At 40.7% G+C, this 19,096-nt stretch overlaps 1 protein-coding gene across 1 annotated transcript; it reads left to right on the forward strand.

Moving 5' to 3' along the window:
- The first annotated feature begins 332 nt into the window (after positions 1–332).
- Positions 333–12,223, forward strand: LOC131580317 (inactive pancreatic lipase-related protein 1-like). The gene is made up of 12 exons (XM_058841377.1): positions 333–381; positions 1,129–1,283; positions 1,741–1,866; positions 3,834–3,968; positions 4,985–5,093; positions 6,983–7,102; positions 7,345–7,464; positions 8,899–9,017; positions 9,153–9,282; positions 10,307–10,418; positions 10,749–10,916; positions 12,098–12,223. The coding sequence occupies exons 1-12, from the start codon at positions 333–335 to the stop codon at positions 12,159–12,161; spliced, it is 1,407 nt and encodes a 468-aa protein (XP_058697360.1). The 3' UTR covers positions 12,162–12,223.
- The last annotated feature ends 6,873 nt before the right edge of the window (positions 12,224–19,096 follow it).

Raw genomic sequence — 19,096 nt, forward strand, 5'->3', positions numbered from 1 at the left:
AGCACAGGATTGTGAAGGGGAATGGCAGCTCATGTTCTGCTAGTTCTTATTCTAATTCCAGAGTAGCTCCTGTACATCTGATTAGAAGGGGGAAAAAATCATCCTGGATTTAAGCTATGCTTTTGTGTATTTATGGCCCCTCGTTCTCCCTTGGAGCAAGCAAACACAAAGCTGAATCACACCTGTCCGGCACACACAGCAGTCAGGGATACATCCTGCAGAAACAGCAGGCACTCTGTTCACCTTGAGAAAATTCAGCACCAGGGGGCTGAGTGTGCTTGCTAAACGAGTGGGATAGCAAATCCTAGCTGCTTCTTTTTCTGCTGTTCCAGATGCTTGGAGTTTGGATTCTTGGCCTGTTTCTGCTCAGCGCAGCAGAAGGTAAGCGTATGGGGTTAGTGTTTGTATTGCCTTTCTATGCTGCTGTATTTCTCACCTGTTTTCTAGGTATTACTGTACACCCTGATGCCTTAAAACTTACTGATTGATTAATGTGATTCACTTCTCCATACAGGAATGGTGAGATGACAGTGTGCATGTTGTCTGTCTTCTCCACTTTGGGAATTCTGCCCTAGGAGTGAGCAAGAAAAGCTGGTATTTCCTACCTCAGAACAAAGTTACTGCTCTACTAAACATAGGAAATTATTTCTTGCACTCTTATTAGTGATAGAAATGGAAAAAAATCTCGGGCCAGGGGGTGGAGGCAGTCTAAAGAGGGTATAGCTTTGTTTTCAGCAGAAGACAATGGCTTGTGTAGTGTAAGACTTCTCATGTAAGCTGCTCAGCACAGTCCCAATTTATTGCTGATTACCTGCAATGTTTTGGCTTGGAATTGGGAGAAATTCATCAGCTGTCTCTGCCTTGGGCAAAGCAACAGCTGGGGGAGGGTAGCCAAGGACTTGCACAGAATAGCACAGGATACTGTTGATATCATTTGTTGATGAGCAGTAGGGTGGCTTCTCTCCTCGGGGTAAACTGCAGCCTCTCAAGATCTGGGAAAGGGCAACTGCTGGTCTCGGCTTTCTGGAAACTCTGGGATTTTCCAGGAACAAAGAGACCCCCAGAGAAGCCATGCTATGAGTTCTGACTTCTCATTCACACATTATTGTTTTTATCTTCATGCTACAGGCAAAGAAGTTTGCTATGAAAGGCTTGGGTGCTTCACAGATGATATACCATGGTCTGGGACTACAGAAAGGCCAGTCTATAAATTACCCTGGAAGCCAGAGAGTGTAGGCACTCGTTTCCTCCTGTACACTAGAGAAAACGCCGAGGACTTTCAAGTAAGAGCTGCTGTGGTTTAAACATTAATGAATCACCTGCAAAATTTGTTAATAAACACAGACTCCAGCTGTGTTCTTGAAAAGTGTTAAAAACGGCCAAACCTCCACTTGATTCAAAAGACCACCTCTTCCAGCTCCTTGGCAGGGTCCCCACTGAGAGCTACTGGGAAACTGAGCATTTTGGGGTAATATTTCTCTACAGATAAAATCAAAACACGCTGAAGTCTTGTCTGCTCTAAGACAGGTGTCAAAGCTTGCTTCGAATGGAGATAGACATAAACCTTCATGTGAACTCTTGCAGATGAGTTCAACATTGCTAAACTTTTAAACTCCTGCACAGATAAGCACAGTTTAGGTATTTGCAGCTTGGAAAACTTATCTACAGAAGGTAGATTTAAAGGTTTGTTAAGTTCTTATCTATGCTATTTTAATGATTTTAAAATCTACATTAATATAGGAGGTGTCTGCTGTTGATAAGTCAACAATTGAAGCCTCAAATTTTAATCCAAGCAAGAAGACCAGATTTATTGTGCATGGATTTGTAGACAATGGAGAAGAAACCTGGCTGTCAGACATGTGCAAGGTAGGTACCACGGGGACACACTTAGTTTGCATTTATAAACACATTCATATAAATTGCCTGTTTTCTCTACTTCTAACCAAATTTTCTCATGGTAATCATGGTGACAAGAAAGAAAAAAATAGTTCACATTTTCAGATTGTTACCAAATTGAATATGTAGCTTTGCACCTTGAGGAAATCATGGGGTAAAATGCATTCAGCTTTTCTCTCTAGTCCAGTGAGTGACAAGAAGATTTGATTCAGTGAACACCCTTTACTTGGTAAAAAGAACACAAACCCTGGAGCAAGATGCTGGCTAGGATTGGAGTGATTCCAGAAATAACTGCAGACTCATAGCTCCTGCATCTTATTTCTCCAGCCAAGAGAAGGTTTTTAGATGTGGAAGGTCTGTCAGGAATGTTTGGGCTGAGCACGTGGGCTGGCCGTTACCAAAAGCAATAAAGACATAAAAATGTACCTCCAAAGGGGACCTCAAGGGGAGAATTTTGAGCAAAGCTTTCAATCTATGAGCACTGAATGTAGTAAAGTACTCTGCTTTATTGATTTTTGTGCTAATTCCACAAATTATTTCTTAACCCTGTCCCTATGCAAAGTGCAATTCCAGCTTGTGGTTTTCTCAAGTCCTCCAAACATGCTTTTAATTGCAGCTGGAGCTAATGAAAGCCCCTAGTCATGCAGCACAGAGCAAAATACCTGTTGTTGGCACTTTGAGGATAAGGCTTTTCAACCATTAACACAGCTATAATTTTTTTTTTTAATAAGGTATTCCTACTTTACTAATGAGAACACTATAAGGAACAAGGTGAAACTGAAGTCAAGGTATTTTGCATTTATTGCACCCCAATTTCCTGCTTCCTTTTGATGCTAGATCAAAAGAAAAGGAAAATGATGGATGATTGTTGGATTTGTCAGTTAAAAGTTTGTTTTAAGTAGCAGACTGATGTTTTTATAGTTTTCTGTCTTACATTTTGCACTCTTAAAATAGACATTTTTTTCCTGGAACTCCACAATCAATGAGATAGCTCACAATTTTTTTCAGCTTGTCCTTTAAATCCATTTGATCAATTTTCCAGGATGTAGAGGCATGAGATAAATCTTTAAATTCTTCTTCATCTGTTACAGTAGCCTGTGTTTTATCACAATACTCTAGTTTATATTAAGAAACAAATTGGTCTCACAGAATCTTTTCAATAAAGAGTGGAGCAAAGGGGATTGTGAATACATCGATCCTCCTGTGTGTATCTGTTACTTGCTTTCCTTTCCATTAAGCAATAATCCGATCTGCATATTGATTTTTACTACTTCTAGCATGGTCACAGACACTTTTATAGCCTTTTTTGTCCTCTGTCAGTTGTTGCCATATACTTGAGCTGCTAAAACAAAATAATTTTAGCCAAACAATCCAGCTCAATGGAAACCAGTAGAGCTTCTGACCCTGTGGCAAAGTCTCTGCCTGCAGATACATATTTCCAAATAAAGCCATAAATCCAAAATGAACACCAAGAGCTTTTACACCATCTTATTAAGACACATCCTCTTTCCTACAAATATGCATTAGAAAACCACTCTTGACTTTTACTATCAAAAATATTCTAATTGAATTTGAGTTAAAGTAGTACTTTTAAATCACCAAAGTGAATAGGTGCATAAGTAGAGCTCTTATTTACTGTTACATACCAAGTTTGATTGAAAATAAAAATTGAAAGTTTCATTATTGATACTGTTTTCCTTTCTGTAGAAAATGCTGCTCTGGAAATCATCTGAAATGATGACTACATCACATATCACCCTCTTTGAGCATTGTGTGATCACACAAACCCCTCTGAGCACACATCCATGCTACAGCTTTGGTTTTCAAAACATTCTCACACAAATCCACACAACATTTAGCGCCTGAGCCTCAATGACCAACATGAACTGATCCCAGACTGCATTTACCATGGTTTTTGCTTTTGTTTTACAAAACAGAGGTTGCTTACTGTGGAAGATGTGAACTGCATCTGTGTGAACTGGCAGAGAGGGGCGTTGTGTCAGTACACCCAGGCAGCGAACAACATCCGTATCGTGGGCGCTGAAATCGCTTATTTCGTGAACGTCCTCATGGTAAGAGCCTGCTGTTTCTAAAGCTGCAGCTATAATCATGGTTTGAAAGAAATACAGCTCTGGAGCTTTCACAAATGGGGAATGTAACCAGGAGAAAATATTGTCCTCTACTCCATGATCAGTTGTGCTGAAAACAAACATGTTTTTAAAAGGAGAGTACTGTGTCATAGCAGCGGGGCCTGCCAACTTAAGGAGAGGGAATTCTACAAGAAATTCTCATAGTACAGGCTAAGAGTTACTCTGTAGATGTTAACAGATGCAGTGTAAAACTTAAAATATGCTGAAATAATGGATACGGTGAACTTCTTTTTCATGGAGACAGAACCAAAGGGCTGACAAAACACCAGAAAACCAGCTGGCAGCACTGGCTGGGGACAAGCAGGACATCCCAGGGAAAGCTGTGATGGACAGTGCCCAAACCCACAGGAGGTGCCCCCTTTTGCAGCCAGCTTCACACAGCAAGTGAAGCTTGCTCTGAAGCGTTCTCTTAATCTAATTGCTTTCAACACAAATCTCCCATAAAAGAACTATAAATAACTAAAACCAGAGAGCGTGCTGCGTCCAGTGCTCTGACCCACCTCTCACTCTCCACATCTGCATCGCAGCTACTGAATTCCTGCCCAAAAAGGCTGAAGGCACTTCTCCTCTCATGCCCTCCCCCAGCTGTGCATGGTGCTGCCAGGTGTAACCAAGAGCTGCTGCCTGGCGCACTCTCACAAGCCAGACAAGCATTCTGTGAACCTTCAGGGGCCCTCTGGAAGGATACAGAGCCTCTCAGGACTCTTGGCAGAGCTGTCTGGAGTTATAACAACCTCCAAACCAGGGCAGCAGCTGAATAAGGAGGTTTGGAAAATCTGTGTGTTGGACAGAAGCAACTGGCAAAGAGCTGCTGAAATCCTATAGGAGTTCCTAGGTCAGCAGGCAAATTAAAAGGAGTTTTCCAGCCCTTTTTTTAAGTGTTCCATGTTGCTGATGCAAACTGCCCTAGCAATGTTTGCTTGTTGCTGTTTTGTCAGGATGAATATGGATACTCTCCAGCTGATGTTCACATCATTGGCCACAGCCTGGGAGCACACGCTGCTGGCGAGGCTGGCCGGAGGCGCCCGGGCATTGGCAGAATAACCGGTCAGTGACTGCAGCCACGCTCACACCAGAGCCACCAAAACCAGTGCTGCTATTCACTCTCCCTTGTGGGTGCAGCTGTGGGCTGCACTGCACTCAGGGTGTAACTTTTCTCTAAAAAATCTTTTTTCTGTTTCTCTGATTCTGCTTCATTTCTTCTGTATTTTTCTTTTTCTTCCTGGACTTTTCAGCTTCTTTTGGACTGATTTTTTTTGGGATCCTCCCTCGTGGGGAGCCCTGCTTATCTCGGTTCTTATGATTTGAAGAAAACTCCCGAGCTCGTTAGAATCTTGTTTCTCGTGTTTGTTAACAGGTGATCACAAAACTTAACAGGTCTTTCTAGGCTGGCTGCACAAGGTTATATCTTTGTAATCTGGTACATTTCTTTCTTCTGATGGTACAAACAAGGCCTTGTGGCACACTTTGTGTCTGATGTACAAAATGGCTCTGAAATATGCAGTTCTTTTATCTTTATACCTATTTTTACCCAATTAACAATAGACACGTATATTATTTTTTCTTAATGCCCCAATGGCTCTTCAGTTATGTGCTGCACTATGGCATTTTCTGTCTAATCACTTACTATTACCCAAAAACCTCTAGGAGAAGAACATGAAGAAGAAAGAAGGGACAAGAGACAACACCTTAAATCTTCCATCTTGTCTCCTGTTCTCTAAACTAACTTTTTCACCCAGTGATTTAAGAAAACTTTTTAATCTACACACTCACACTTTTAGCTTTTTCTATCTAACTTGAACATTTGTTCTCATGCATCACCATGAAAACATGCTCATGAATTTCATGTTATATGAAATTCATTGTTTTTCTGGATCTGAAAACTAAGTATCAGAAACAAGGGCACACACTCTGTATTCCAGACTCCAACACAGGGGTTGTTGGAATATTACAGAGCTCAGCCCTTTCACGCTGTGCCCCAAGGAGCAGGGCTGTGCCAAGTGGGGGAAGAGAGTGTGATGATAATTTTGCTTGCACATTACCCAGCAAAGGGATTTTTTAAAACACATTCAGCACTTACAGAGGTAAAAGCTGTGGGTTTGATCTCCTTATTCATCACGTAGGCAATGCCAAGGGCATTGTGCATTAAGCAGAGTGGCTTTTCACTCATAAAAGACAGTTTTGGACATTATTAACAAAACCCTTTTCAATTGTTATTTTTCCTCAGGGATTTCAGGCGTGGTGTAACTTGGACTAATAGTCTACAAAATTCAGTTTAAAAGCAAACCCAAAATATGCTGCCTAGGGACAAGGAGGGATGCAAGTATAAGGCAGCAAAACCTGTGCAACATGCAAGACTTTACAAGCACCTGAAATTGCTGCAGCAATTTGGAAAGCAAATTGATTCCATTTTCTGCTAGGTTCAAAAGCAAAGCTCATTGCTTCAAAACTAGATGTTTCTCCCAAAATCTGGAGCCTGACATAGGCAGGCAAGTTCCAACACCTCCAAGCAGGTGGGGTGCTATCAGCACAAATTCCTCTGAGTACTCTCAAGCAAGGGACTCTGGAAACCACCCAGATGGATCAGTTACTTGGGATGCAGACACAGCAACCTCAGTTTGAGCAATGTATCAAAGAGAAGTTCAATTAAAAAAAAAAAAGAAAAAAGTTAATTCCAAGTGCTGGCATTCAATATTGCTGTAAGTATTTAAAGCAGTAAAATTTAACAGGCTTCCCACAGGTGACTTCCTGGGAGAAAAGCCACTTGGTAAGAGAGCACTGCCCCTCATTTTATTAATGCCTCTATAACTTAGATATAAGGAACCATAGGCAATCATAGGTCTGATATTCATTATGTGCAATCAATCAATGATGTGTAAAATGATTCTACACCTACATCTCTTTATTTATACATAACACTACTCTTTTTCTCTCAGGACTGGACCCTGCACAACCTTATTTTCAAGGCACTCCAATTGAAGTCAGACTGGATAAATCTGATGCAGAATTTGTTGACGTTATCCACACTGACTCAGCTCCCACAATCCCCAACTTAGGTGAGTATGCAGCTGTACTGTGCTGATTATTTATTATTTCCTGTGCTGAATTATTTATGCCCTGTGGCACTTAAATGTTCTGATTGTTCACCGAGGTTGTTGTGCCGTGGCAGAACAGAACAAATTCACCACTTTAGTCACTAACAGCTCCTGTCCTAAAACACCAGGCACAGGCAAACCTGAGGCCAGCAGCTCCAGGTATGAGACAACATTAATTTAAAACATGCTTACCCCTGTTTCAGGTTTTGGCATGAGCCCAGCCATAGGACATATTGACTTTTATCCAAATGGAGGAGTGGAGATGCCTGGGTGTGAGAAGAACCCTGTTTCACAGATCGTCGATATCGATGGCATCTGGGAAGGTAAGTGTGCTCTTTGCATTACAAATTCAGGGGAAGGCCACCCCTCAAAGTGCAGCCACTTATTTTCCCTTAATTCATGTGTTTTACATTAGCTTTTGGTGCATCCACCAGCAATGGCAGCTGCAGACTGCAGTGAAACTGTTAAAATCTTCAAAACACAGCACTTTTCCAGAGCTTATTAAAAAATAAATAAGACAAAGGGTTTGCCTCTGGAAAACGTGTTTCCTCTAAAGGATCTAATATCAGAAACAAAAGTTGCTGGAGCTGTGCCAAATATTTTGAAGGGTCTTTAACAACACATTGCATTTTGTGTCTAATTGCCCAGCAGCAGAACTGCTGGAATTGGGCAAAGATGTTCACAGCTACTCCTGGGAGAGCTTTTTCAGCCGAAATTCTTCCGAGATAGAGCAATTAATACGATTCCTTGTTAAATTACGGATTACAATCTGACTTGCATTGAAGTGATGTCATTGTGTCTATTTTTAGGCAGCTAAAAAAAGACTGGCACGTACTTGCTCAAATACACTGCTCTTTGTCGTTTTACATGGTCCTGATAAAATCTCTAAATATCAGAGAACTTCTATGCATCTTTCTAAAACTAAATTTCACATAAGATTAAAAAATAAATAAATAAAGAACCCCGAAGATTTCTACTGTGGAGATTTTTCAGCACATTATTATCTGAGCTCTTTCTTAGACTACAGCAAACACCTTAAACTCTGGGAAGCCATTAAGTGATTTGTGAGAGCTAGCCTTTTACTCCAGGTTTTATTCAGTGCAGCTGGAGGCATTACTTTTTCATTCTCCCCCCCCCCCTTTTTTTTTTTTTAATAGAGTAAACTTGTTATCAATAATGGGGAATTAAAGCACAAAGAAATAACTGAGTAGTATATGGTCTTCTTTTTAACCTAAAGTCAGGAAAATACAGGCAACACAAAGAAAAATAATATATTCATTATTTTAATCTAAGAGTCTCCCTTTCTTAAGCACCCCCCAAATAATAATAATTTTGTTTTGAAGCCCTCAGCTGGAGCAAATCAGCACTGCCCTAGGAAGTTCACTGTTAAATACTTTTCATTTGGTTTTCTTTTGTTATGGTAATGAAACTGTTGCCTACAAAAGACCTGCTTCAGGCAGCTCTCGTTTCTATTGTTAAACTCGGTCAGATTGCTTGAATAAGTGTTTTTTGAGGGGCAGGGGCTGGGCTGAGCTGCACAGTCGGTCTCCACAAAGCATTTCAAGTTCGCATTTTGTACCTGTTGAGCCAGTGACATTCCTTAGGGCATCAGAAGCAAGAAGGGTTCCAACCTCAGGTTGGACACCCAGGAATTGTGGTGAGGCTTTGGAAAAGGAATGATGCATGGCAGTGACGTGGGTTTCTTTCCTTGAGTGGTGGGAGAAAAGGGGAACTAATCTGGGGGCGTCTTTCCATAGGAACTCGGGACTTTGTGGCCTGCAATCACTTGCGCAGTTACAAGTATTACTCGGACAGTATCATCTACCCTGACGGATTTTTAGGCTATCATTGTGCTTCCTATGATCTTTTTCAATCAGTAAGTATTTCTCAGAGTTTCAGGATGGACCCTATTGAAAACATCATTAAAAATAAATCCTTTGACTAATTTTTTTTTTTTCTTTTCCTTGGCTGGCTGGATAATGTTATTAATAGATATCTTTGTTTTCACTAGGGAAACTGTTTCCCATGCCCAGATGATGGATGCCCAAATATGGGTCACTATGCAGACAAATTCAAGGACAAAGTTAAAAATGATTTCATGAAATTTTACCTGAACACTGGAGAGGCCAAGGATTTTCCTCGTGAGTTTTGAATGCTTCCATTGCTACCTACTCTTTGTAAAAAAATTATTTTTCTGTTTGACAGTTGACTTCAGCAGATGAACAGATCTCATCACAGTGCAAAGTCTCTTCTATTCCTCTTGCTTTCTCCTCTTTTGCTCTACCAGTAATGCCAGTTTGGGGCCCTACAGTACAAGAAAGTTGCTGAGAAACTCTAGAGTGTAGTGGAGGTTACTGAGATGTTTCGTGGACTGCAAGGTTCAAGGAGAAGGGAGGAGAGACAATGCACAGAAGTCACAGAAAGGGAATTTCTTATTAAACAGCACAAAAATGACAGTCACAGTGTCAGTGGCTAAATGCAGGAAGAGGGGCCCAGGGCAGCTGGGAAACCTCCATCACTGGAGATGCCAAAAACTCCATTTGACAAAGGCCAAGAACAAGCTGATCACAGCTGGTTTCAGAGCTGGAGGGACAATTTGACCTCCTTTACAACCTGAGTTACCCTAAACACCAGCTCTCATGACACACTGCTTAGTGTGCCCTTGTAAGCACAAATCAGAATCTTCTTGAGCTCCTTTTGTTAATTGCGCACCAAAAGGAAGTTCCCACCCACAAAAATTATTTTCCTGGAGCTTCAGATTTTTTTTGTGCTGCTTAGATTCTGTACCTGTATTTGTCCCTAACACCCCTTTATTCCCAGTTTCACTCTGTATGAAAACATTCATGATCAAAATGCTGAGATCTGTATCATATTTACTACAATACAGACTAGTTTTCTCTTTTTTCTCTCCCAGAAAGTAACACAAATGTCTTCCATTTCCTGTGTTGATCTCATTAGGACATAAGGACAGATCTAACTCACTGGTGATATGTATCTTCTGAACTATACTGTACAGACATGAAAACAACAAAAAAAAAAAACAACAAAAAAAACCCAAAAAACTAGAATCTGATATTTTGATTATTTTTATATCGTTATTTATTATTTATTTGATACATTTATTATTTATTTTATAGCCTAAGTCACTGTATTTCTTCTCTGTAGTTTGGAGGTACAAAGTAACCGTGACCCTCTCTGGAAAGAGCAAAGTCAAAGGATATGTAAATGTTGCCCTGTATGGCAGTGGTGGGAACACAAGGCAGTACCAGATCACCAAGTAAGTTGAAAATTCAATAGAAAAGAAACTTTTCTTCCAGAACCCTTAATTTGTATTTGTAATTGATAATTCTGTTTAAATTGATCTTATGAAGAGAGAAAAAAAAGGCAGCATGTCAGGCCCACCTGCCTTTGCTGCCTCTGAAAAACAATGGTTTGGGATGAATTACATCACAAATCTGGCAATAATGTTGCTACCATAAAATAGGATAAACATTGTCTCTCTGCTAAATTTCTGCCCTCTTGCCACCACAGCAGAGCCTTTGACAAGACAGGTAATTAACAATAAATGCTGCCATGCCTCACCCCCATAAAATGCTGTTTTTCACAGGGGTACCCTCAAACCAGACAACACTTACACAGCCTATATTGATGTGGAAGTCAATGTAGGAGAAATTACCAAGGTTAAATTTCTTTGGAACAACAACTGGATAAACCCAACACTTCCTAAACTGGGAGCTGCAAGTATCACAGTAGAAGCTGGACAAACTAGAACAGTGTAAGTATATCCATTGGGAAAATCTTGAAAGTTACTGGAGAAGATAGGTGACAAAATTATAAGTGCAGTGGAAGCCTTTTCACAAGAAAAGCTATTTAAGGCATTAAAAGGTAAAGCTTCTCAAGGAAACCTTTTCTTTCCTTCCTTTCAAGACACTGTTCATCCATAGTTCTATTCACTACCACTTCAACCCTTTGCCTTAAATAACCTCAAAGAAAAAATGAAAATCTCTCCAGGCTTCAGAAGAGCAAACTTTCTGTATAACCCTTTGGGTGAAAAGAAAATTAACACTGGCTGGGATTGTCAGCATCATTCTTGCCAAGCTCCTACTGTCCAGAAAAACAGATTATTTGTGGGTCTGATTCACTGTCAGCTGGAACCAGCCAAGTATTCCAGAGGTATTGATGACCCCTAAGGTCATGATTGACTAAAGAGGATGGTGATAATAAACCTGCCTTACCAATGAGGAACACCAACACTTGGAGCCTGCACTGAAAGGCTACATCTAAAGCTGAGGGAAAGAGGCTAAAATTGATTTGGCTAGACTCTGTGAAGTATGGCTTGGATATTCAGATTATAGAAGTGTGATTTACTGATCCAGTTTTACTAATTTTCCTGGTCAGTTATTTATTATATATTTTATTTTATCTTCTGCATCATGACTTGGTATCTAGAACAGGAGGTAGTTAAAATTTTAGACCTATTTTCAAATGCACAGTTAAAATTCCCTCACTTAAAAGACAACATGGAGGAGGGGGGGGAACAGTTTCAAGCAAAAAGGAATGATTACAGCCAGGCAGCACTTGAACTCACCTTAAAGCAAAGGTCCTAAGTCTGGCTGTAGTTTCCAGTCACCAAAGCACATTGCTGACAAAGTGTATTCCTGTGGAGAGGAGCTCTTTGGCCTTTGCACAAATATCTCTAGATAGATCTCTGTCTCTATAGAGATAGCAGCACAAAATCTGGGGGAAAACCCCAAAACCGTAACATTAAAGTAAGGAATGAATACACTCCATCTATGCTTTCCCCAGCAGTAATATTTCAAATTTAGAAGCTCAAAGTTTGTTCTGTTCAGTTGTCTCAAATGGCAAATCAGGTTGTGTTAACATCAAAATAAATCCACTTGTATAATTTCAACAGCTGCTGACAGTTCAAGGTGCTTTTGCTTCCTTTCTCCTCAGGTACCGTTTCTGCGGCTCTGAGACCGTGAGGGAGGATGTTTTGCAGACCCTGACTCCTTGCTAAAAGCAGATTTGGATCCCCAGACCCTTGCTACCAATAAAAGCTACTCACACATAAAACACTGGAATCTGCAACTGCAATACTGATGGTGTGTGTTGTTTTTTGCTGGTTTGGGAGGCAGAGGTTAAGTCTGTGGCTACCTCTCTGTAGACAGAATTTTTAGAATAGCTTTAGGAGTGAATGTGCCCAAAACCTGTTGAAGAATTCCCCTGCTTTTTCAACCTGTTTCAAAATCATTTCAAGAGAGAGGAAAGAAGGAAGGTAACAGAAACAAATTAATTTCTGTCCCTGTGTAATCCTGCCTCATATTCCTCAGTGTTCTGCTGGACGGGAGGGCTGTGTCTCCTCTGCTGCCAGAGGAAACTCATCCTCACTGATAAAACCTCACAGAACTGCTGGGCACCTACTGCTACACAGCTCTGCTGCTCCTGGGGCCCTTCTCTCTGCTGCTCCTGAGCTTCCCCAGACTGGGGCACTCTGCTCTTTCTGTCTCTCTGGGTGAACTTTCCTCACCCAGAACACCCTCCAGCAAGGCTTTAGATTCTGTGCAGTGCTGGGGGTGGAAACCAATTTATTTTGTGTTGGAGCACTACTTTTCTAGTACAGAAAGAAAAAAAAATAGTGGTTTTTGCTGGGTTTTATTTGGTGGTTTGTTTTTTTTTTTAATTGAGTGCATTCTGCCAGCTTGCACAGGGTGATGGGAAGGAGATAGGGGATGTAAATAATAGACAAAGAGCCGTCAGCACTGTAGATTAGCAACCTATGGGCATGCTCTGGGCTGAAGTAAGTTCTTTATCTAAAAGCCAAAGTGTTCCTTGCTTTAACACAGCTGAAGAGAATATCCTCCAGCAATTTCAGTTTTAGTCAGAGACATGCAGGCTTGCTTTTAGTTTAAAAACCTTCTCAATTGCAGTTATCCTTCTTGCCCAGATTAAAAGGTACTATTTGATTTAGCTTAGATGTATGGAAGTTCTGTATTATAGGAGTGTTAAAACTGGCGCAGGTTGGCCTGAGAAGTCTGAGAGTTGCCCCATCTCTGGAAATATTGGACACCAGGCTGGTTGAATGTGCTGAATTCCTGGAGTATTCCCTGTTAGATTCTTTCTCTGCCTCTGCAGCTCCTCAGGCAGCAGCAAGTGCAGCAAGCACACAGCAGAGTTCTCTTTGTGGTTTCCTCCCAGCCCCTGCTGTCCTGAGGGGCTGTCCTGACATTTCTCTCCAGTTTTTCCCAAATGTGGTTAGTCTAACAGTGGTAGAATAATAGAGTCAAGGCCTAATAAATGCAAGGATTTGAGCTCTTTGTCCTGCATCAGGCTCTGGTAAATCCAGCTCTGGGCTGTTCCTGCAAAGCCTTCCTTGGCTTTCCATGGCAGCATGGCCACAGTTGGGCAGGAGGAAGAGGATCCAGACACAGGAATAGAGGCTTTCACACTTCATCCAGTCCTTGGAGGAACACACAAACCCTCTCCAGGAGGATAAAGAGTTGTGGGTTTATCAATAGAGAGGGGAGCTGGTGGCTGATGCTGGGTTTTCATGTACCCCCATCCCTTTGTCATCCCCTGCTTCCTTCTGCCCTCCCTGTTCATCTCTCCTAGGATTTGGTGACCTGATCTTGATGTCTCCTGCTGAGGAAACCTCAACAGGGTTATTAACTTCCTAACACTGCAGAAGAGTTTCTCCTTTGTCTTTTGTTCCTTTACCTTGGAATAAGCAGATTCTTGCCTACACAATTGTTTTGACAGTTATGATATTCTCAGCATTATCCTTTGCCATAGCCACTTCAGCAGCCCATGTAATTTTAACAAACACCTAACAGAATCAAGACGTTAAAGTTGACAACAGCATAATAAAAAATCTCCTTTTAATAATGAACTGGAGCTGTCGTCATCCTGTTTTAGCAGAGTAAAATCTCTCCCCCCCTCCCGAACACTTTACAAAGCTATTACATAAAATGCAATGTTAAATGAACAACAAATTACTTTCCCTTTAGCTAGCTTTTAATGCTAATGGTGCTATTTATTCCTGACCTTTTGAAATATTAGATTTTTTAAATGGCAACATAAAAAGAATTCTTGTTTGAAAACGCGAGCGACTTTAAACCACATGTTATTACTTGTAAGTATAGCATGCACATGCATCATTCATTTCAGTGTCCCATTTAGGGCTAATTGGTATATATTTCAGTTGACATATATTGTTCTCCTGCAAACGTGTCAAATTCCTTAACGATGGCGGTGACAAAAGCAGAACGCTTGAGATATATAAATTACGCTCTTTACCATATAATCATTCTTATCTATTGGGAAGGGTATTTGTGACAAACCATGTTCAAAAATACACAGTGGATTGATTATTTTTTTTTTTTTTTAACTTTAATATCGCACCATTCATGGCAAGTCTTTGATTGCATCCTTGAATGTAGAAATGTTTTGATTTTTATCTGCATCGTTTTGCGGCTTTTGAAAAGCTCACTTTATTTATTAAAGGAAGAGTAGCACAGCGAGGATCTTAAAATGTATCTTTTGTTATCAGCGTAAGAAAAAAAAAAAAATGGGCTGTAATTGTGGATATAGAGTGAGTAATTTGGTGAAAAACGCTTTGTGCTATGGTTTAGGTTTTATAATTCCTGCCAGAAATTACTATTATTGTGTTGGTGGGCAGCATTGCAAGAAGAATTTTAAATATTTCAAATATGGGAACAACTTGGGCCACGGATTTCCTTTACATTTTAGATTGCTGCGTGTGATGCATTTTCCCCCTTTATTACAAATCATCTTAGAATTAGAGAAAAAAAAATAAAAATGGAAGATTTCATGTGACTCTAATTATTACTGCGATATAGCAGTGCTCATTGTTGTCTTTAGACAATGCTGTCCACAGTCATTACTTTGCTCCATAAATCAGTAGCATAATGAGGTTCTATCTTTCAAGAAATATTTGAGCGTATCTTAATTTGGCATTGATGAATTCTCCTTCCCGAATCTCTGGAGGGTTTTTTTTTAATCTAGTTTGTCATGTTAGAGCTTTCATCACCTAGCCCCAGCTGACAGTGCTATGGCTGAGTATTTATTTCCATACCTTCCTGGGATGTGTCCTCAGAGGTTTCAAATAGGAATTTTATGATGTTATGCCTCGAAGGCTGTTTTTTCTTGATTGGAGTGTAATTCCCAAACTGTTTTGCCCCACCCTCATCCTTCAGAAATATACAGTATGTGTGGTTGTATTAAAATGTGGAAAAACAAGGTTGAATTTGTTAACATCTTGCTGCTGATATAAACTGGGAGCAGTTTCTTTGACAAAAGATATATTCACTGGAAAAAAAGACAATTTTTTGCCAAAGAAGTTATACAATAAGTTCAGATATAATTTTAATTTTTTTTTTAATTTGAAGACGAGAAAAAGGTAAGATGTACTCCCATTCTTAACTGTTCAAAAAAGGTCAGCAGAGGGCAGAGGAAGAAAGGAGGGGGATGATGTGGTGCTCTAAATTAAAAAAATACTAATAGTGCCCTACATGACACTTACTTCTAAACTGTGCTTGCAGACAAACTGAAACAAGAAGCAAAGTACTCTTTAAATTAGTCTAAATGTCGTGTTCAATTGCACAGTAACAGCTGGGTGGCTACTGCACTTGCTATCACTTTGATGACCTATATTTTGTGAGACCCAAAGACAAAAGTTGCATTCAAGTCCCTCTTTGTGCTCTGGCCCATAGAATTATTGTTGCGTGTTTATCCTACGAAAAATATTACCTTTAATTGCATTAAGTAGATAATGGCTTCAAATCTAACCAATTAGGGAGGTGAAGGGGAAAAAAGGGGATCTAAACCTCCACAGTAATGCATTTGTTCAGATAATAATTCCCATTATTGTAATTTAGAGCATCATTAATATAACCTAAGTCTAAATTCCCCATGAAAAATAACAGCAATGTTATTTTTCACCATTACTGGTGGCTTGGGTGCCTCACTTGGGGTGTGCAGTTCCAGAGGATGGATTCTCTGGGAGTCCTGATTGTCCTCTTTGGAAAGTGAGTGCAGCCCTAAGTGCAGCACCATTTCTCACTCAGAAGAGGTTCTTCATGGAGGAGGAATACAGACAGCCATCACCTTAATTACATGGGATGCAAAACACAGGATAAGCTGGTCCTGCCTGAGGGGATGGAGGGAGAGCAGGAGCCACCCCTTCCTTCTCTGTCTTGGCTCCAGCCCAAGCCACGCTACAGAAACTGCCACTGGAGCTGCTCAAAAATAAATTAAACTCTCTGTTTAGACTAACTTTTTCTGTATTGTCCTTAGTTCTTTACCCAAACACCAGCCTTCTGTCTTTTGATGAGGGGAAAAGATCATCAGCAGGGAAGTGTGTGAGGGCTCTCCACCACCCTCAGCTCTCACCAAGGTGCTCTCAGTCCTTCGGGAGATTCTGCGGCCTCACCTCACGTCTCTTCCCAGCCTTTCCCATCTCCCTCTTGCTTGCAGTTTGGAAATCAGCACATCTGGCCATTTCTAGCCCTGCAGAGGCACAGCAAATTCAGCAGGGAGTCAGAGAGGATGTGTTTGCCCTCTGCACCCTCCCTCTGCCATCAGCACCCCCAAATCCCCACCTCCCCCAGGCGCAGGGAAGGCTCGGCAGAGGAGGCTTCTTCCCTTCACTAAGGACAGACTGTAGATCCTCAAGCCTTTGCTTTCACTCTAAAAGGAGCCAAAATACCTTTGCTGGGTCATGAAAATCAGCCTCTCCTTCCCTCCCACAGAAGCTGGATTAGGAGGCCTCTCCCGGTGGCTGTGACAGAGGGGACATTGCTCATGTGCCATCCCCTGCTGGGTCTGAAGGGATGGCAACACAGCGACAGAAAGCAGAACATTCCTATTGCATAGGACCCTCTTAAGGTGAGAAAAACTTCTTTTTAACCAGGGAAAGATGTTAAAAGTGGAGAGCAGAGTGACTGCACGGAAGAATAATTCTCCTTTTGACCCACAGAGAAAGAGGTGCCTAATGAAAGTATATGATCACGGACAGTGTGAAGATAACTGTCTGATCAGATAATGGAATTGTTTTCAGTGATAAGAATGAATCCATTACTAATGCAAATAACTATAATAATTATAATTTGCAATACAGTAAAAATCACCTAGTCTACCTCCTCCTCTGACAGGAGACTGTATAATAAATTATAGGCTGAGAAAAAAAAAATCAAAGGGATAAAGGTTAAAAGATTAAAAAAAAAATTCTGAAACTTAAATGCTTAACAGGGAAGTCAAGACCTGAAAGCAGAAATTGGTGCTATTAAATAAAGCAATTGTGAAGAATGAGATATTATGGAATTGATTAACAAACCAGAAACTAAGCATTTCCTTGTATCACTACCTCTTGTCACAGATTTCAATAATTCTGAAAGAAGAAAAAATTAAGAGTTGGCGTATAACAAGGAAATTAATTATTTAAATGTAGGTGAATATGCTAATAGTACTCTGGGAAGATGAATATAACTTCACACACAAAAAGCCTCCAGAAGCTTCAATAAATTTGAGGAGCTTCTCCAGTTGCTTTTGCTTTGCTTTAGTATCCAAAACTGGTCCAGCTGTTCAAGTGCTCCCAACCAGGACTGCTCATTTACAGGGCAGATCTTTTAGGGTTTTCGGGGCACACCAAATTGCTCACACCAATCCCATAATCTTCTTTGTTCCTGTGAGGTATTTAGGGCATGGGGACTGTAAAAAATGCTTTACTTCAGCTTTGGAGGAGTAGAATAGAGCAGATAAAACAAATCCTGTGTGCAGAGATTGCACTACAGTGAGCTGTTTTCTGGTTTAGAGTACCTCTGCTTTCTCCACTGATGAAGCAGAGATATAGTGATGCACAAGGTTTATCACACACTGTTGGCATCAAACCATTCATAGTTTTAGGTGATAGAGCATTGGGAATCTCCCAAGAAATCATGTGATTCTTCCCCAGCCTTCAATTGAAGTAAAATAGCTATTAATAACTGAGTCTAAGCACTGTTTTCCAAAAGTCTCCGTTTAGACCTTCATTTTCCAAAGGTCAGGATGTCCCATAACAGCCACAGAGAAAAGACAGAGATTTTAAAGAGGTTTAAGGGGTGTGTAAGGGAGACTTAGACACCCAGAGGTGCTGACATCTAGTCAAAAGAAGGGGTGACTACCAGATTAAATTAATCTTTAACTGAGAGTGGAACCCAGTTTTCTGTGGTTGGGGTATTTCCCTGCATTTTAAATTCAGAGTAAAAAGCTCAGGATACCCTGCCAAAACTTCCCCCTCAAGTCATCCATGAAGTCAGAGATTTTTCACCCTCTTTGAAGCTTTTCATTGCAGCACTTCTCATGCAGCTGAAAAGCTGGACACACTTCAGGCCAGCAAAGCACAAGTAGTTTATCAGAACTTCCACAGTATAGGAGTTCAAGGAAAAATGCTTTAATGATGCAAATTCCAAAAGTAAAGTGAGTGGAAAACTCACAGTCTGCTTCACAATCATGACTTGTGGCTACCTCACAAGTGCCATTAATCCAAAACACACCCAGCCAGGACAACACTAACTCCTGTAACAAGCTCCTAAGGTTTAAACACATACCTTTGAGCTTAAACACAAGGAGGCCTTTAATCAATGTTTGCAAAAGACAAAACCACAATGTGCCCCAGATCTCCACATCCCGTTTCATTGCTTGTTGATGCTTCACCAGGGCTGTTTTGGAGAGGGATGCTCCCAACACGAGTCCCTCTGGTGTGTTCACACAGAACAACTTCAGCATCAGTTTCCAAATCTCCTCGCAGCAATAAGATGCTTATCTGCCAGAAACCAGCATCCCCTGCCTAATCATCAAAGCTCCCAACAGAGCCATAAAAAAGATCACAGGTCTATAAAACGTGATTGAAGGACCTGGGATTTCATGAAATAATTAAATTCAGGGCATGCATGCAGC

Source organism: Poecile atricapillus, chromosome 6, assembly GCF_030490865.1.
Source record: "Poecile atricapillus isolate bPoeAtr1 chromosome 6, bPoeAtr1.hap1, whole genome shotgun sequence".
Taxonomy (NCBI): Eukaryota; Metazoa; Chordata; class Aves; order Passeriformes; family Paridae; genus Poecile; species Poecile atricapillus.

What these genes read in the sequence shown, in the direction of transcription:
- LOC131580317 (XM_058841377.1), top strand. Translation starts at nt 333, where the DNA reads ATGCTTGGAGTTTGGATTCTTGGCCTGTTTCTGCTCAGCGCAGCAGAA. An exon ending in AAAACGCCGAGGACTTTCAA is followed by an intron (nt 1,284 to 1,740) that starts GTAAGAGCTGCT and finishes ACATTAATATAG; the next exon opens with GAGGTGTCTGCTGTTGATAA. An exon ending in GGCTGTCAGACATGTGCAAG is followed by an intron (nt 1,867 to 3,833) that starts GTAGGTACCACG and finishes TTTACAAAACAG; the next exon opens with AGGTTGCTTACTGTGGAAGA.